Genomic DNA, 18,963 nt, shown 5'->3' with positions numbered 1-18,963 from the left:
CATAAGAGAAGTTACAATAATAAGCACACACATATATATATACACACACAGAGATTCATTTGACTTGTTTACATTTTAAGTTAAGTAGTTTTTTTTGGGGTACTAATTTGTTACATATATTCTTTATATGAGGGTGTAGTTTTGAGTTATTAACTCTGCATCCTGTATGTGAGTTTCGTCCTTAAAAAAAAAATTATACTTTATTATAAAATTATTTTATTATGAATATACATATTATTATTTAATTAAAAAATATATAAATTTTTAATCAAATATATTTAATATTTTATCAGTTTTGATGATACTCTTTAACTTTTTTATAAATTTAGAAAGATAAAAACTAAAATGGTATAAGAAAAGAGCCTAATAAATTAACCAACAACTTTAGTGTGCAAAATGACTAGGGAAAAAATAAACTCAACCAAATATACTAAAATATAATACAAAAACGACAAAGGTATTTTGAACGTGATAAAAATTATATATGTACGCATACACACACACACACACACACACACACAGAGTATTAAAATACCTGATTTTGCAGAGAGTAATGTAACAACGATAAAGTCGGGGAAGAAATTCGTAGTATTTTCTATCTTGCAGTCTGCTACATTATCAAAGTTGATACGGTAAGGTGTGTGTATATATACAGATGCTACGAGAGAGAAGACAAAAACAAAGGATACAAGTGGCCTCAACAAGCAAACGAACACAAGTGGGTATTCAGATTGTATTTGTATCTTCTCTCTTGTGTTTGTGTTATTGGTAAGTAGTGGGGGAGGGAGTGAGTTCTACGCCAATATTATACTTTTCTATGCTGTACAATATTTTGATATATAATTACCAAGTCAAAGTTATTAATTATATTCTCCAGGTTTTATCTTCCAAAATATGTTTTACATAAGTGAAATGTCCAGTTTTTCTTACAAACCCACAAAATATATATATATATATATATATATTTGGTTAACTCTAAATGATGTAGGATGAATTTTTTTTTTTTTTTAAATTCATTAACAAAAATTCTTCTAGAAAAAATATTTTTCATAAAAAAATATTTTAAACTTTAGAATATTAAATTACCTGAACATATAAGCATAATACAAAATATGTATTTTATTTATAAACAGTTGATGTTATATATCGAGAGATATTGGGTTTTACTTTATAAGATACGGCAAGTTGAAGTTATTAAATAACAAAAGTACAAAATAATAAAGATGGTAGTGGATTTCTGCTTCCCTGAGTTGGCATCCCACTCTACACTTAAAAAAACACCAATTTAATCAGGAGGCAAATTGAACATACAAATAGCTCCCCTTGATTTAATAACTACGCAGACATACACATATGCTGTTTGCATCATGGAAAACCAAGACAGATAAAATCTGGGTAACATGTAATATCATGAAAAAAATATACATACCTTGAGGACCAATTTAAACATTTACAGTTCAGTTTACAAATATGACCTGCGAACATAATTATATGATTTCTTTACATGACTATTGACTATAGACTATACACGTTAAGTTAAACATATCATTATTAGGCAAGCTTTCTATATTTTTCAATATTAGCCCCTGATTAATTGGAAAGGGGAAAGAGAAAAACTGGTAACAGATCTGAGATTTCAAAATATATTTAGTGCTCTGGTTGTAGATCCTTTTGATTGATCTGACCACTTGGTGGTAAGATCTTTTGGACGCAGGTCACCATAATCCGAGATCAAATGAAGGAGAACCCTGAAGATCAAAATTTTGTGGGTTTGGCTGCGTAACTACCCCTTGCTTCCCCAGTGACAAGTCTGACTTTTGTCTGAGAAGATAAGTAGCTTCCGCTTCCATGGCATCAAGATCGATGCTTTCATAAAATTCATCATCATCATCATCAGCAAAGGCATTCTCATCCGCACCAATTTTATTGGGCTCAACCTGTTGCAGTGACTCTGTGATTGCAGTGCCTGACTGGATCGCAAATTCCCGCTCTAAGTTGATTACAGGCATCAATCCTGATTGACAAAAACTTAATTTTCTTTTCCGATTTACTATCGTGCTCTCATCTTCTCTTGACAAATTAGAGGCTGTGCATGGCCTGGCTTCCGAAGAAATCCTCTCTCTGTTTGTATAAGATGATTCTGAATTCAACTTGGCAGACAGATCTGTAGACTTCATTTGAGGCATGTGGGCAGAAAATGATGACTTGCCCAAGGAACTTCCACCATCGTTTCTTCTGGTCATGGAAGCCACACAGTCAGGACTAGACGTACCAGAGTCATTTGGCTCTCTCTCCATTGGTGATTGGCTAAGCAAAGAACGCCTGTGGTGGGATATTTATTACTTGTTTAGAGGGGAAATGAAAGTAAAGAACGAAAAATAAAATGAAAAATACGCACTAGAAAATAACATAACTTCATCAAAATAAAACATACTCATGCCGAAACTATAGCTACTTTGCAAACCATAGATTTATATGGCACTTAGCAGTATTGCAGCAGGTGAGAGGTGTAACATATTAATATCTTTTTTCCATAAATCATAAATCCAAAATTCCATAGAGTGTTAGACTATGTTTGAATGAGTACATAAATCTCATGGAAACCATTTGTATATATCCACACTTAATTCAACTAAAAAGGTGTGCAAATATTATTATGATAACCAAAACACTAGCCTTAGAATTTTACGTGAAATTAAAACAATGAATTCCAAATTCAAACAAAATTAATAAAATTTGGAGTGGATTGTTCCAATGCCACATAAATTCTGACATGACTTGTATCACTTTTAAAATATACAAATGAATTTTATATTTTTAAATTTGTTCCAAAAGTAGTTTTATATTTTATTCATGCCTTCAAGTACTTGAACATCGATTTTAACTCATGATTCTAGGTGCTGAAATAACCAAACAAACATTTGATAGAGACAGCAAAAAGATCACATCAGCTCAAGGAAAAGCCAAGCCATGCATGAGCGAGGCTCCAAACGTCCAGATCAACATTGAAGAAATATTTATACCCGTAACTCCCTCCCCTCCCCAACTAAACAAAGAAAAGAAGAGAAAAAAAAAAAAGAGAAAGAAAAGATAAGCAGTTTCTTCTGTTCTATTTTCATACTCTTTAGTATCCATTTAAGGCGGAGGAAGAGGAGCTAGGAAAGGGAATAAGGGTGATTTGATCCTCACTATGTATTATTAATCTCTCACCAAGTCATTTTCATCCAATACACTTAACCTAATAAATGTTTCATTATAAAATCAAATACCTTTCCCCCTCCTAAATCTATCCCTAAGGTCATGCTACAGAGACCTAATTCAAGGAGACAATTAATTCTAAGATGCAAGTTACAGGCACTCTGACGAGTATGCTCAACACAGTACAAGCATGGGAGACAGTCAAGAACCTGTAAATTGCCATCATGTCAACTCTACTAGATTCGGCTTGAGTAGTTGCTGTAGGGTTTATTCTATCATCTATAAAACTATCATCATATGAATTGTTTCCCTGGTCGGCTTCCTCATCTTCAGATGTTCCAGCTTCTGAAGAGACCCTGAGCATAAACAATAGGAAATAAGCCAGGATTTGGGACGTTATAATATGACACACTTTAAAAAACCCACCCCTGCATTTTTGTATTTTCATATGCATATCAAATTGCATCATGAACTTTCAACTATTTACAACATACACCTTATAATATGTTATTATATGAAACTAAGACTTTCGTAAAAAAGTTTGTTTGTTTTAACCTCTATATGAATGTCATGTATTAGAAAAATGAAAAATGAGATATTAGTAGGCTATTTTTGTCGATAAATTATTTATAATTCTTAAAATTTATTAAAAATAAAAATCAAATATACATATTAATTCCCTAATTTGCTTTTCTCTTATTTCTCACAATTTCTGTTTTTCCCATAATAGCAGCTTTTCTTCGGGAACTTTCTCTTCCTCTATTTTTAAATTGCAATCGACGCGCCAAAGCGAGATTGAACTTGCTGTGGCTTAGAGCAGTAAGAAGCCAAAGAGCTTGGTGTGGCTCAGAGGAGCAACAAAGCCAAAGAAACTGCTTCATAGTCACAGTGGAGATATCGAAGTTGTTAGAGATGGTATGATGTTGAAATGGATGGTAGAGGGAAGAGATATGAGGATCAAAACCACCCAATTGTGCCATTTTTAATAAAAAAACCTATTGATGGTGGAGTTTTCCTTTTTTTTTCTCTGAGTTCTTTCTCTTTCCATGCTTGCAAAGACAAAGGAGATGATTTGTAAATCCAAAAAGAAATACAGAGTTGTTAGTGAACTAAGTAACAGATACATTGAATTTCATTTCAATATCATGAAGTCTCCACTCTTATTTGGTCAATAATGAGGAAGAAGAAGAGGAAAGGTTGCTGCAATAGGAAAAGAAGAACTGGTGAATTAGGGATTTAAGAATTATGTTTTAGTTTTTCTATTAATTTTTTAAATTGTTAAGAATTTATGGACACAATAACCCTTAGAAACTTTCCATTTTTCCATAATGCTACATGTATAGAGGTTAAGACTAATAGAAAATTCAAAGCGAAGTGTTAATTTGACATAATGACATGGTATGTGGTGCAAATTGCAACAATAGAAAGTACAATATGTAATTTGATACCAATGCCTAAATGGAAGGGTAGTTTTTTGACATTACCTCTTATAATATACTAGGTTTCTGGAGGAATAACTTGGCTCAGTTATTTCTCTGGATAAAAAATTTTATTTCCCAAACCGTCATCCAGAAAAGAAATGTTTAAGCAAAAAGTCCTGGTTTTGGCACTTTATGTATGTAAATTTGCAATGGAACTTACACAGAAAAATCTAAAGATAAAGGTAGAACTTACTCAGCTTCCTCATCAATGAAGTCTCTGACATCATCCAAGGGCTTCCTTTCACCTTGAAAAGTAGTAACTGAACATTAGCAATTTCTTCAAGCTATTTAACTGAGAATTATAAATTGCTCACATAGTTTGGTTCCTTATAACACTATCGTCTATAATGAGATGAAGCAATAACATAAATAATAAAAACTCATTACTTGAATAGGCAAAAATTGCATGTGTTCGACATTTCCATGTTACCTCTTGCATATTTAGGTTGGAGAGATCTAGTACCAGGAAAACATCTGGCAAAATTCACTACTGGGTCAGCAGAATTTTCTTTCATGCTTTTTACAGTGCTGTTCTTTCCACAGTCTCCAATCCTCCGCAACCTTTTCAACTTGCGTGTCTGTCCACCATTTTGTGATTTGTCTCCAGAACTTAAACACCAATTCTTGCTATCACTATTGTTTGTAAGATTTCCCAAAGGAGTTTGGCATTCCGTGGCAACTAGAGAAGTAGAGATCCATTCTCTCATGCCGGAAGCAACATGATTCTTCTTGTTTGGAGTTTCAATTCCATCATTAGTAAAAGATACCGATGCCATTCTTGCACAAAAACTACTGTACCTAATGTCCTGCTCACTTTTTTCGGGACTTAAAGGCTTTGATTCCAGTGCATTATGAAACCTAGCAGGTGAAGCAAGGCCTGGAGCAAGGAATTCATCTTTCCCCTTATTTTTTGATGTCCCTGCAAAATTCAAGTTTCCTCTTAATTTTATCATAAGAAAACCTCTCTCTGAAAAGTCGTCACCTCTTTTATTTCTGAATTGAACATAATAAAAAACCTAACAATAAAGAAAAACCATAACTTCAGAGAATAATACTGACCACTGTCGCTAATTGGAGACTCTGGAACAACACCGCTATTCATCAAATTAGTTAACCTGGGACTTAGTTCAGGGTCTCTAAAGTCATTTCCACTTGATGACACCTTAATTTCCACAATATCAATTGTCTCAGCAGAGCAATCTCCTTCATTTAAAAGATCTCTCTTTGAAGTTGGAATGTCAAGAACCTTGTCGATCTCATCATGCGTCTTCCCATGCTTAACATCACTTTTCAATAATTTAGACGTTAAAAGAGTATCCTCATTTTTATATCTTATCTGAGAAGCTTTAGCTTGATTAAGTTGGTCACTTTGGTTTTCATCAAAAGTCCTTAAATTACAAGAGACTTCCTTTGAAGAATTCAAAAACATCAAATCATTAGCAATTTGACAGTTAGAATGTAAAATTTCTTTCAAAGGTAGGGTAGGAACAGACACAATGTGGACCTTTCCAAGAGCATCAACAGATACAAAATCTGGACCAAAAAGGTACTTGTGTGCTGGAGGCCTTTCAACATGAAAGTTGGTCAAGTTAAGTTCCCCTTTGGTTATTAACATCCCTGTAGATGATAGTTTAGGATCTTTTACTTCTTCTTGTGAGTTGGTGAGTGAAGTATCTTCAGGAATTGGTGAATCTGCAACATTTCAAGAACTTAATGCTACAATAGATGAATATCGTCTTTTTACATGAAAAAACAACATTATTATTCACAAGGCACTACGGGGGGGCGTCACCCATAAACAAAAGATGTACATTCCAGGTATAAGACAGAAAGTTTACAAGTGTAGAAGATTCCCAGCATGATCTGTAAAACAAAGAAATTTACATTCTAACTACTTTTCAGATTTGTAGCACAAACACATTATACAGCATGCGGATGGCAAGCAGAAAGTTGATACTTCCAAACTTTCAGTTCTGCTTTCACATCATAACCTATTAAGAGGAATTGGAAAATAATTCCAGAGCCACACTAGTGTGCCAACAGATTTCAATACATAAGCCAACAGTTTCAAGATTGCTGAAATAAGATTTTTGGTATTAAGAGCTACAAATTGTCCAGATGTTAGGGGGTAAAAGACAAACAATTGCATGTAGCAACTCATCTCATGTAAAGCGCAGGATTAGACATTACCAGTCCTCAGTTAAAAAAAACATACAGACACTTGTTCAACATTGCAACACTTACCTGATCAAACAAGAATAACATAGCTTTTAAAAGCTTGTAAAAAGTATAATTTCATTAACAAAATAACAAAAAAAAAGGAAACTACCAAAAATGTGAGAATTGAGCTCCTATTATAAGCTAATGGACACCATAAGGCATGGTCAGATCAAGAAGTATCATCCACTAAGCTGAAAAATAATGGACAATAAACCCAAAAAATTATAGAGAAAGCACTATTGTAAGAAAAGAAAATTTGATGTTAAAAGAGGCAACAGGTTAGATTTTCTTTTCTTGAACTGCTAATCCAGAGCACTGATGAGGGTTGAATAATGGACCATATGAGGACATCAGGTACCAACAGGCTGAAAACGCCGTTTGGCCAGGCAGAAAAATATTTATACCGTAAGAAACAAAAAAGAAAAATTGTATGTTTCTCGTGCGTGAACGTACACATGCACATTTCCAGCTGCATTAGAGAACATCTTTTATTCCTATAAGTCACTGGATTATATTATGTCATATCAAGTTTGCTGCAAAAACTGATGTTACCTTTTATATCACCACCACATTGTTCGGCAGTTTCAACTTCCAAGTGCTGATCAGAAGGTTGTTCATCCTGAATCCATTAGATCAATATATAAGCAAGGTCAATGTTACAATACAGGAAATAAAAGCTCAGAACTAAGATTGAGAATGCACCTCTGGAAAGATAATGTTGTCATCTCCAGGAAACGTTAGCCCTTGTAACTGTTGCATGCTATCAATTAATGTCACTGTTCTATATGAATGCATTACTTTATGCACTTTGGAGGGAAGAGCCTGAGAGTGAGGAAATGCTATAAGAGATGGTCTCCAAACATCTCCAGTAGGGTGGAAATATTTAGCAATCAAATTTCTCTCTTCAACACTTAGTTTCTGTCTGAAAAGAGGTAGACAGCTGGCACTTTTGTCTTTAAACTTCTTCCCGTGTGGAACAAATTGTTCAATTGACAACTCAATGAATTGTACTTCTGGTTTAAAACAATGAGGAATCTAGAACAAAATGGAACCAAATTTAATGATTATGCTAAAAAGTACAAGGATATAAAATAGACGTAAACAACTTTTTTTTATCTTACCATCCTTGGGCTAGAATAAAAATTGAAACTATTCATCCCCCCATTTCGCAGGTGTTTATTAATAGCTCGGCTATTTGCTTGCTTCCGCTTATAACCCTTCAGTTCTGACCCTTCACAAGCGAGAACTAGTATGGCTTGTCAAGGAACTATTAAATAGGAGCAGTTTCAAAAGTTGGAAAAAGATGTAAGAAACTTGCTAATACCTACTGCTTGAAATGCATAAATCAAATGAGAAAAAAAAAGGATATCTACTCGTCCATCATGTTTCCTTCCAGTCCGTCCCATGCGCTGAATCATTCTCAAAGGTGATACATTGGCATCAAAACATACCACAAGATCAACTTCCATGATATCAAGGCCTTCTTCACCAATTGATGTAGCAACAATGACATTGTATCCACCAGCTCGAAATTTCTGTTGGGACAAAAGAATAAGCCAGTGCAATGAACTGATAAAAATAAAAGTTTAAAAACGCACACACGTGCGGGTACCTCCAAAACAGCTTGTTGAACCTTTTGTGACTGGCCTTTCAATGCTTTTCCTGTAAGAAACTAAGGTCAACAAAATTTTCAAAATGAAATACAAGGAGAAAATATGTTTCTTATGAATGAAAAGCACCCCATAGAGAGTAAAGAAAGAGAACCATGAACCTGAGCTTTGACCAATAAATTCAGTTGCTTTAACTAAATCCCCAATGTGAGTTAATGCATTCATTATATCCCTGAATTACAAAAGAATTAGATTAAACGAAAATTTCAAATCCAAAACATCATGCAAACAATAACATATTATAAAGTGCTAGGGTGATAATAAAAAAGACTTGAAGATATTTTCACCTGACACTTCCCCTAAAGTTTGAGAAAATAATAACCCTTGATGATTGTGGATCCTTTGTTTCTGTGACAACATAATTAGATATCACAAATTTAGCCAATTCTAGCCGTTACAACGAAAAGTGATCAGTAGCAAGACATTCTCAAAGAATAATTTTTTTTTTGTTTTTTTTTAAATAAAATTTGCAGTCATACTCAAATGTCTTATCCGAATCCGAATTATTAAATAATTAAAAAGGCTTGCATAACTCTTCCAATATTCTTAAAATTGCTGGATATTTTAATGTCTCCAAGTGACTGACCGGTCAGCAAAGTGTTGAGCAGAACATCTGCAAATTTACATAGGACATGAACAATGGCCTAAATGGCCCTCTACATCTGAACAGACATATTAATAGTATTTCTGGATAGCAATCTTGGGATAACTCTTCCTGACATTCTTAAGATTGCTGGATATTCTAATGTTTCCATGTGACTGGTTGGTCAGCTTAATGTTGAGCAGCACATCTGCAAATTTTCACAGGACATAAACAACTGCCTAAATGATCCTATAGATCTCATAGACATGGATAATATGCTATATCGGGCTTTTTGGCATTTCATAGGTTTAACGCCCGTGGTCCCTTCCTGAGGATCACTTTAGCCATTTGCAAAGGACAGGAAACTATCTTATGCTGATTTTCATTTTTCTTTTTCTTTTTGGGTTATCTTGAGGTTGCTGCTGGAAGCTCCCATTTCCTTTTCTGTATTCTTTTCTTCTCATTTCTGATAAGATTGCTTCTTTTATCCAAAAAAATGTAACATTCTCTACATCTTTTAGATGCTGTCAATACTTCAACGTACATATCTAAATAACCTTGTGGAATGTATCTTTTTCCGAATAAAAACCATAAATATTTAAATAATACAACTCTGCCTCTTCTGTCTTTTCTGCTAGGATCATAAATACCTGATTTGAACTAAATCATATGCATTTTAAAATTCATGTCAACCAACAAGATGTTACAAACAGCAAAACAAATTAAAGGCTCCTACTAAGAATGAAATACTAGCCTTACGGCACCTAACATATTTTTTTTTAAATAAAAATGTGTAGTTGTAATTGATGTGAGGTGCTAAGACGGCAGCGTCCATGTACAAAATTTACATACCAATAAGCATATCTACAATGATACCTAAATTATCAAAACTATCAAGTTTATACCTTAAAACAGTAGAGTCAAAATAGTAAAACTATTTATCTTTGATGATATTAAAATCTTGTTATATCCCCTCAAAAGCCCAATTGTTTCTTTCTTTTCAAATGACCCAAAAATAGTGAGAGAAATGAGTCTAAGAGCTTTGTTATATGAGATGCTAAGGCTCCTAACGTATAAAGGAAATATGGTTCCGTGAAGCAAAGAAAATAACAAGAACATTAAACTATAAACGATTCTTCAAGAAATCCATCTTTTTCATATCTAACAAACCCCTCCATTCCGGAATGAAAATATCAAACCAATCACAACATTTTATGAAGGGCTTAAAAAAATTTGTGAGCATAATTCTTTCATGAATGAGAACTTTGGAAGCATGATGAAGGCTATCTGGCCTAATTGCAATTTCCTGACCTCCACATGTGAGGCTCGGATTCACCTAATACTGAGTGTATGTCAACTTTAAACCTAACAGGAAAAGAAAATACTTTAATCCACAAAAATATTTCCATGCAATAGTTATAAGTACTTGAAATTCAAGTCCCATTTGTAACCAGAGAATAGTGGAATGCAACAGTAAAAACAAACAATGAGAGAATATGTGAGTGCTGAGAGAAATTTGCTTGAAGTAAGTAGTCTAGTATTTTATGTCACTTAAAGCCCATAAATTCTCGTTTCAAAAATAAACAATTGCAGATTCAGACAAAGTACTGATTGCAAAAGATAATTAGTTACTTTTTTTTGTTAAAAGTTAACAACAAACAAAAAATTTTATTACAAATATTTTATAATTTATATTATTATACAGTGTATATCAAGAAAAAAATAAGAAGCTACAGAGTTACGAATGAGATATTTTTTCCTACCTGTATAAAGCCATTTTTAAGAACCTAAGAAGCATCATTTGTTTTATATTATCATACACAAAGATTTTAAAGTGTGTTTAACATTACTTAGAAACACCAAATAAGCAGCAGAAAGAAATACTAGACCATGCCATCAACATCAAAACCACTATTTCTTATTCTCAGAAGCTTGGTAGATGCTACATACTGAAATGCTCAACCAGTACTTCTAACATTTTTGATAGTTTAGGACTAGGTGCACCATGAGACAAGCTTTGCTGCATTAAAAGTTTTGCTTTCCTAATATCTTCATTCTTACTCATCAATCTCGCAAAAGACCTGCACAAAGATTTGTTTACGTCATTGAATGAAACAAAAATACCGGGTACTAACATTAAAAACAGAAGTGTTTAATATCTTCCAAGCCACCTCATATATTTTAAGTCATTTAGTTTTCGATAAAAGACCAATAGATTTTCTATATTAAGGCTTCACTTGGGTCTGGTTAAGGAAGCTGCTTTTGTTAAAAGAAACTTGCTTTCTAGTTATTGCTAGAAGCAAGTATTGGGTTTGTTAACTGCATTCTACAAAACATTATGAAAATGTTGCATCCAATGTTAGTGGTCAATTTCATATTCACTTTTTACAACTGAAATTGCAAAAAGCATCAACAACGCATCATCGAAACCCTAATATGCTAAAAGTAAAAGGGAATTTCGAAAGAAAAAAGCCAAAAGCAACCCTAAATGCAGAAACCAATGGAGCCTAAGACTAAGAGCATGATTCCATGCTCCAGTGAAAAGGAGAATAAATATTCTTAGGGTATCAAATGTATTTTGTACCCGTGTTGGTAAAAAACTGGCTTTGGAAAGTTTTATACAGTTGAAACAATAAACAGCAACACTTAATGCAGCTTTCTAGCGGACTGCAACGTGATAGGTACTTAAACATACCCATGTTGCAACTTTTCGTCCAGCATCTCAAATGCTGGCCTTATTCCATGGCTTGATAGCAGTTTACGAATGTGATAGAGCGTAATAAGAGCAGCAAAACATGCTTCAACATCTCCATGCTTGACATTAGGAAGGTCTAATGGAGGTGCTTGACGAAATTTATCCCTTGACAGTAGTAAATCACATGGGCTTAACTGCCAAATAATAATGTTAAAGTAAGAACACTATACACTAAAAAATTTTCTCATTGAACTCTTAACAATAAGGAATCATGAACAGATAGAAAAAATATTTTCAAGGTTCCAAACGAACAACTAATTGTTATCATCCATGTTTATCGATCATGAAATTATCCAGAGCATTGGAAAACAAAAACACAAAAAACTTTTTGAATTTGCTTCACTTGAAACTAACTATAACATGTCTCAGTGGACAAGTATTCAAAACTAAGAAAACAAGAAATCACTTATGTAGAACATTGTTTAGAATATACTTGCATGAAACAGTTCAAAGATGTGTTTGCATCTAACTCCAATAGCACTATTTTGATTTTTGTAGCACATGAAGGTATAGATCCATAACCATAAATCAATCCCCTGCATAGAGTTTTTGCTATCATTTGTATAGATTACTGTACATGTAGGACCATGCAGGGGATTGAGCAAAAATGAGTGATGACTAGGAACACCAAAATACATAAAGGATTAATAATGGAGATCATAAAAAATTTTTAATTTAAAAGAATACTAATTGGGGCTTTAAGTTAGTAGAAATGATGAGGCAGTACTCCCATGATCCCGATCCAGAGTATGCTCTTATCCACCAATTAAAACATGACTATCGAAAGCGAAATAATCATTTATCATTTTAGCCACCAACTTTTCTCAGAAAGAAGAATAGGAATGAAAGGAAACAAGTATCTTCTTTATTTGAGTCTGTCCTTCATATATTTGTGTCATAAGTCATGAACTAATAAAATGTCTAATTTTTTTCACAATCGAAAACGATGAGCACAACCTCCAATACATGATTTGTTTTGTAAATGAAATATTAAAGGAAAGTGAAAAGACAAAAAATATCAACAAACACCAAGTGGTCCGCCAGAATAAGAAAAGAGAAAGAAAATCAATAGAGATGGCTGCTCAATCTCTTCGCAACTAACCAACGAGATACCCTAAAAACAATCGTAAGTCTTAGCCTCAAAGAGACACTAGAAAAGTGAACTTATGCCAAGGCAACAAAGAAGGTTAGGAACTGTCCTTAAAGAGCCTGGCATTTCTATATGACCAAAGCAACAACAACCCAGTAAAATAGCTCTTCTCCAGGGCAACTACAAGCCATTACAAAAAGCTCCTCTACAGAGCATTCTGCCCTTCTTATCTTTAAAAAAAAGAGAGATGGGGAGGCAATCATTGTGTAACAAAAAGTTTTTCTTTACAGAAAAAAGAAGATACAAAGAGGAAAGATTAAGTATCCCCCTAAAAAAAAAGCAAAAAAGAGAGACTAGCTAAACAAGAAATAATAGCCGGCCAATCTCTGCAAAATAGAAACAAAGACATCCTCATAAAAACCATCAGCCTTGAAACAAACAGATACGCCTGTGCCATAAAGAAAAAGTTTCAAAGGAAACCTGCCATAACCATTTAGTTAATAGAGAGAAATTTTTACAACGAAGATTCCCCATACCAAGACCCCTCCCCCTCTTCTTTGCTCCCAAAACATCTCTCCCAAGTGAACTGACTGATTGATCTCTTAGACTCGCCCAACACCAACTACAGGAAAAATCTCATTAACCTATCAAATTTTATCAGTCACCCCTTCAGGAATTTTACAAGAGAGAGCAAATACAAGGGGACACTTGACAAACAAGATTAAATGAGAGTCACCCTACTACCAAGGGAGAAAACAACATATTTTAGCACTCAAGCATTTAAAATCTAACAAACCACAAGATCCCAAAAGGAGTTGGCCTGGGAATTCTTGTCAAGGAAACACCAAGGTAAGTGAAGGGCCACGCTAAGACATCACAACCTACTAAATCAGCATCTCTGGCAACCCTGGAACTCTTATCCTCAATAAAAAATCATAAGCCTCCATTGTATAAGTCTAGTGAAGAAAATACACAAGAAATAAAGAACACCAAAAACCTCCACCAACATCCATGTAGCTCCATTGTGTAACAAAGGCATTAACACAACCTAGTCCCAACATCCAAGCTACATCACAATGTAAAACATGGAAGACTACCAGATTCAGATGTTGAAAACACATTAAAAAAGAAAGAGCATTCATTTTCCGAAATGCACTAGTGAAGCTCATTCTCACATAGGATTGATAAGAATATAAATAAAAACATTTTTGCAAGTATAGATGCCAGAAGTATCTAACATCCACATTTCACAATCAGGTCTAGGCAGAGCATTAAAAGGCCCAACAAGGTTAAGCAAAGAAAGGATGTTAGTGGTTTCACAACCATTGAGCTTTTGAAGCAAGAACAAGTTTCGAGAGATGCGGCCATCAAAGATTGAACCATGAAATCAGAAATTGGTGTATTATGCTTTACGGCAAAGACAAAAGGTTAGGAAGGCGCAAGAATTGGCTAATGAAATAACTTCTTACACTTCATATTAAGGTTTAAGTGTTTTCATTTATTTTTCCAAGGGCTCCATCAAAGCAAGAAAGAAATTAATACATCTAACACAAGTTTGGCACACTACTCCTGCAGGAGTATTACTCTTAAAATATGTTAAGATTCTGTATCAGATCACTGAATATTGACCTTAAAGAAAATTGAACACTAAGGTTGTGGGGAAATTTGGAGGGAAGCAAAACAAACATGTAGATTACACATAACAATACTTCAAGAAAAAAGTTATAAAAAAAAAGATGGAACCTTACAGTCTGATAGTCTCTGTTATGAATAAGACCAAATGAATAAAGCCTAGTCACGTACGGACGTATTACTTCCAACAGCCGATTATTTATCTCAATAACATCTTGCCCCAAGGGAACCTGAAAACACATAATGAAGATTTTGTCATAGGAAACAGAAAATGGCCAGAATTTAAAAGATGCATAAACAAATATGTACCTGAATTAATTCTATTTTTCTGTCATGAACATAAGGGATAACATCATGGTCACTTTCATTTCGGTATTCAAGAGTTGATATGTGCAAGTTATCAATAATATTCTGGATGGCCTGGTGCTTAGCTGAACGGTGGAATTCTTGTGAGAAAAAATGAAAATTTGTACAACTCGAGCAGCAAATTTTAACTTACATCCTGGCGTTGCAGTTAAAGCTAATATTCTCAGCTGCAATTGGGTAGCCATCAACTGCAAAACAAAAGCATCAACTACTATGTTGGATATATAAATAATGCACTATTATCTGTTGATACAACTAAAATTGATCAAGCAATGGAATAAAGGTAGAAAGGCTAGGATTAGAGGAAGAAAACACACCTCACGAACTGCCACACAATATGAATAGTTTCCTAATGCTCGATGAGCCTCATCAATCACCAAACAAACAAGGAATTTTACCGGACATGTGCCTAGAAAAAGTCACTCCATTACAACGCTGCAAAAACAGAAGGGAGGAACAAAAGGATATTGTGCATAGGTAGTGGGAAGTGGAAATGTACATATCCCAGGATTAGCCATCTGTAATATATTCAGTTATAGAGAGTTACCAGATTGAATATCTTTCTCCAGCACTTGTGGTGTTACAAAGAAAACTCTTTTACTCTTCCAAAAGAACGCCCTTTTTTTAGGATTTACCTGACCTGTCAGGTCAATCGTCCATTCCTGCAATCAGGTAACCAGCATTTTCTCAAAAAATATATTAACTATTAGTGAAATCAGAGTCCCAATCAAAAACCAAAAACTCATTGAGTCATCCTTTTTTTCTGTTGAAAATAGCCTTACTTGTGGTATTCCAACAATATTATGGCATGCTTCTATCTGCTGAATGACAAGTGGCCGAGAAGGAGCAGCAAAGACTATTTTACCTAGGAAGACCAAAAATAGTAGTTAAGTTCTGTTGAAATACTATTCTAAGCCCCCACATGAGAAATAATACAATGAGGAAAAGAGAAACATCCAAAATTCTGAAATTCATTTCTTCTATATGACCAAGAGTCAAGATAGGAATCAAAAATCAACAAAAAAGAATGGCACATGATCCAAAGAGCATATGCAACTGAGACTTTCACTCATAATTAGCGATCAAGAGTCTTCCTTGAAAGGAAAAGCATTTTATTTATTACCTCCATTTAGCAGGTTAGCTTGATCGTTTGTCCTGATTGATAAAAGCTAGCCATAGAGGATATAGGCAGGAGTTTTAAACACTTGACATGAAGGGCCAGCATATGTTGTTTATATGGTATTAAAATAACATACATTATTTCTTGAATTGAGAGACATGTAGCATCCACAAAAGAAAAATGAAGGCAAACCCAATAAGCTAAAAAGTGATCTAGTTAATAATTGTTCTTACAATATAAAATAATCAAGCAAACAATAATTGAAATAGAGAATACAAGATGTATGTGGTTCAATCAATATGATTTACTTCACAAGAGATATGTAATCTAGATTCACTATGAAAAATAATTTAGAAACTATAAGCATCTTCACTCAAGCTCACACCATAAGCTTTATACAAGCCATCTCAGAATAACCAGTCAGCTGACTTGTTTCTGAATAAAAAACAATTTATATGTTGGCTAACAGGAAATAACGCCTAAGGGATATAGTACTTTACTACTATGTGAAAAGGCCATTTTATTGACAACTAAATGAAATGAAGGCACAACGCACTAACAACAATTGGCCAGACTAAATGAAAATATCGTTATACTAAAACAAGTGATCCCGATAATTTCTTTAACAAGTATGACTCAGGTGAGATTTAAAAAAAAGGAAAAAAAGAAAAAGCCGAATTTAAAATGAGCAATGAGAATCTGTTTATCCACCTGCATGCTTTTTAAAAAAAGTACACCATGCTTCTTTTATCTACATCTTTTTTAAATCAAGAAGATTGATGGCTAATTCACCGGAAGGGTTGCAAAAGAAATATTCACTGGTTCAGATGGAAGTTGAGTTTAACGGGTAAAACCACTTTTTCTAATGATAATAATAATTACGATAAAACTAAAACCTTCGTGAATTTGACCCCTTCTCCTCCACCTAATGGTAGAAGGCCTAGCCATTCAGCTAGGATGGACAATAAGTTCTATTTTTTTGACAAAGTCTATTGTGTGACAGCACTAAACAGGGAAAAGCCGGAAAATTATAGACGATAAAGAACTATAATATGTAAAGTAAAAAAGGGTGAATTAGTGCAACAAAATGTAGTCACTGGAATTTGGAAGTAAGGTAATGAGCTTGACATAAATTTGTACCTTCTGGAAACCATCTGAAGTAGTTATACATAACAACTGCAGCAATAAGAGTTTTTCCTAGACCTGTTGGCAGTGCGACTAGTGTGTTTGAAAATAATGCTGTCTTCGTTATAGCGAATTGATAGTCACGGAGAGGAATATTAACTGCTTGAAGATGTCAAAAGAGAAAAAATAAGCATACTGCTTTAACATCATTATTAAAGCCATACGAAGCAAATATTACAGACAAAGGTTGTTCCTCTGAAACTTCAAAGTTTGAAGAGGATTAAAATCGTCTATGCTTAACAATATCCTTTTGGGAGTTCCTCTAACCAACATTATAAATTAAGATCCATAAGGGCAAATACAGAGAATCTCCATTCTGAAGAGATGTTCAAGGAAACTCCCAAAAACCTTAATTATTTGAGGAGCAGAACAACAATTTCAGAAGATTTTTATCAAAAAATAATGTTTGAATATGGAAATGACTAAGCTGTCATTATCTATTCTGCATTCTCATATGCAACATAGCAAAAATACCCAGTTGTATTGGCATTGTAGATAACAGAAACATGATTATCCCACTCAAACTCGAATTTCAAGTAACTGGGGAAATTTTCATCCCAGAGATTTCAAGACAACAATCAAGATAAGTGGGATAACTTACACAAGTCCATTCCCCAAATAATTCATTGCAAGTGGGATAACTTAAACACAAACTGTAATTATCTGTATCAAGACTAATATAATAATTAAAACCAGTAATTGACTAATAATTAATTAAAAAAATAAACCAGCCGTAACGGTGATTTATAAATAAAATCCATAGTGAAATATATAATAACAATATTTGCAAATTCAGCAACTTCATTAATTATTAGTCCATTCTCTCAACATTTTCTCAATGATAATAAAAAAAATGAAAAATAACCTGGATATATCCAAGTTTTAGCTGCCTCAGCATCGATGCAAAGAAAAGGCATTTCTGCACCATCCTCAGCACATTCCTCAACCGTCAGATTATCCGTCGGAGATCTTAGGCCCGCCTTTGTAATAAACTTATCGAGCGTAGATTGCTTACAAGGTTGATTCTTCTTACAATCTCTACTACCCTTCCGGTTTCCGCCTGAAAGATAACTATCCACCAGGGGAGCAAAATGAGAGGAAGAATTCGAGGGTAGTGAAGTCGAGGGGTTTTGATTATTCTGACAAGCCACGTCGATTTCTCTTACAGCCGCTTCCCAATCGAACTCCTGAGACAGAAAGGATAACTTACAAACTCACAATGAATTCGCAATGGCGCATTTTTATAGCGACAGATAGAATGAATTGGACTTACATCGTCCTCACCGATGACTTCAATAGGAGAACTGCATGCCATGGCAAGTAGGGCGTTGAACTCTAGTTCCGTTCGGATATGGCGAAAGAGAGTTCACCATAAACCCTTTCAGCGAGGTAGAGAAGGGAAGATCGGATTTTGGCGGCAAAAAAAAAAAAAAAGTTAGAAGAAGAAAAGTGCTGAGCAAGACTTGATTTGGGCCAGTGGCAGTGGCCCAAATTTCTTGGGCTTTTTTTAATGTTTTTTTCTACAACTTCAACATTAAATATTATTTTCATATTACATTGAAATATAGAAAATTAATTTTTCTATTTATGATATATTAAAATAACACATTCCAAATTCTTTCCAAAAATAAATTCTAACCTCAATATGATTATGTAGCAAACT

At 34.0% G+C, this 18,963-nt stretch overlaps 1 protein-coding gene across 2 annotated transcripts; it reads right to left on the bottom strand.

Moving 5' to 3' along the window:
• Positions 1-1,383: 1,383 nt before the first annotated feature.
• Positions 1,384-18,733, bottom strand: FANCM (DEAD/DEAH box RNA helicase family protein). Of its 2 annotated transcripts, XM_088221254.1 has the most exons (23): positions 18,574-18,733; positions 18,166-18,487; positions 17,256-17,399; positions 15,778-15,860; positions 15,543-15,657; positions 15,313-15,404; positions 15,129-15,183; positions 14,939-15,060; positions 14,746-14,859; positions 11,848-12,041; positions 11,103-11,233; positions 8,857-8,917; positions 8,671-8,741; positions 8,512-8,561; positions 8,269-8,434; positions 8,021-8,148; positions 7,602-7,934; positions 7,452-7,518; positions 5,739-6,371; positions 5,110-5,598; positions 4,873-4,924; positions 3,408-3,554; positions 1,384-2,322 (listed from the first exon to the last, which is right to left on the bottom strand). In XM_088221254.1, exons 1-23 carry the CDS (start codon positions 18,613-18,615, stop codon positions 1,716-1,718), a joined length of 4,218 nt encoding a protein of 1,405 aa, XP_088077380.1. In that variant the 5' UTR covers positions 18,616-18,733; the 3' UTR covers positions 1,384-1,715. The 2 variants fall into 2 exon arrangements, with proteins under 2 accessions (XP_088077380.1, XP_088077381.1); XM_088221255.1 differs by lacking the exon at positions 17,256-17,399.
• Between the last annotated feature and the right edge of the window lie 230 nt (positions 18,734-18,963).

The sequence above is a fragment of the Carica papaya genome, chromosome 1, assembly GCF_054855325.1.
Source record: "Carica papaya isolate Zhongbai chromosome 1, ASM5485532v1, whole genome shotgun sequence".
In the NCBI taxonomy this organism is placed as follows: Eukaryota; Viridiplantae; Streptophyta; class Magnoliopsida; order Brassicales; family Caricaceae; genus Carica; species Carica papaya.
Note: the sequence above shows the minus strand (reverse complement) of the source record. Positions and strands in the feature narration are given on the sequence as shown.

Excerpts from the sequence above, each read along its gene's own strand:
- FANCM (XM_088221254.1), bottom strand. The coding sequence starts at position 18,615 with ATGGCATGCAGTTCTCCTATTGAAGTCATCGGTGAGGACGAT. Across the intron at positions 12,042-14,745 it reads ATAACAGAGACTATCAGACT|TTAAGCCCATGTGATTTACT; the intron begins GTAAGGTTCCAT and ends ATTATTTGGCAG. Across the intron at positions 7,519-7,601 it reads ACAACATTATCTTTCCAGAG|GATGAACAACCTTCTGATCA; the intron begins GTGCATTCTCAA and ends TAATGGATTCAG.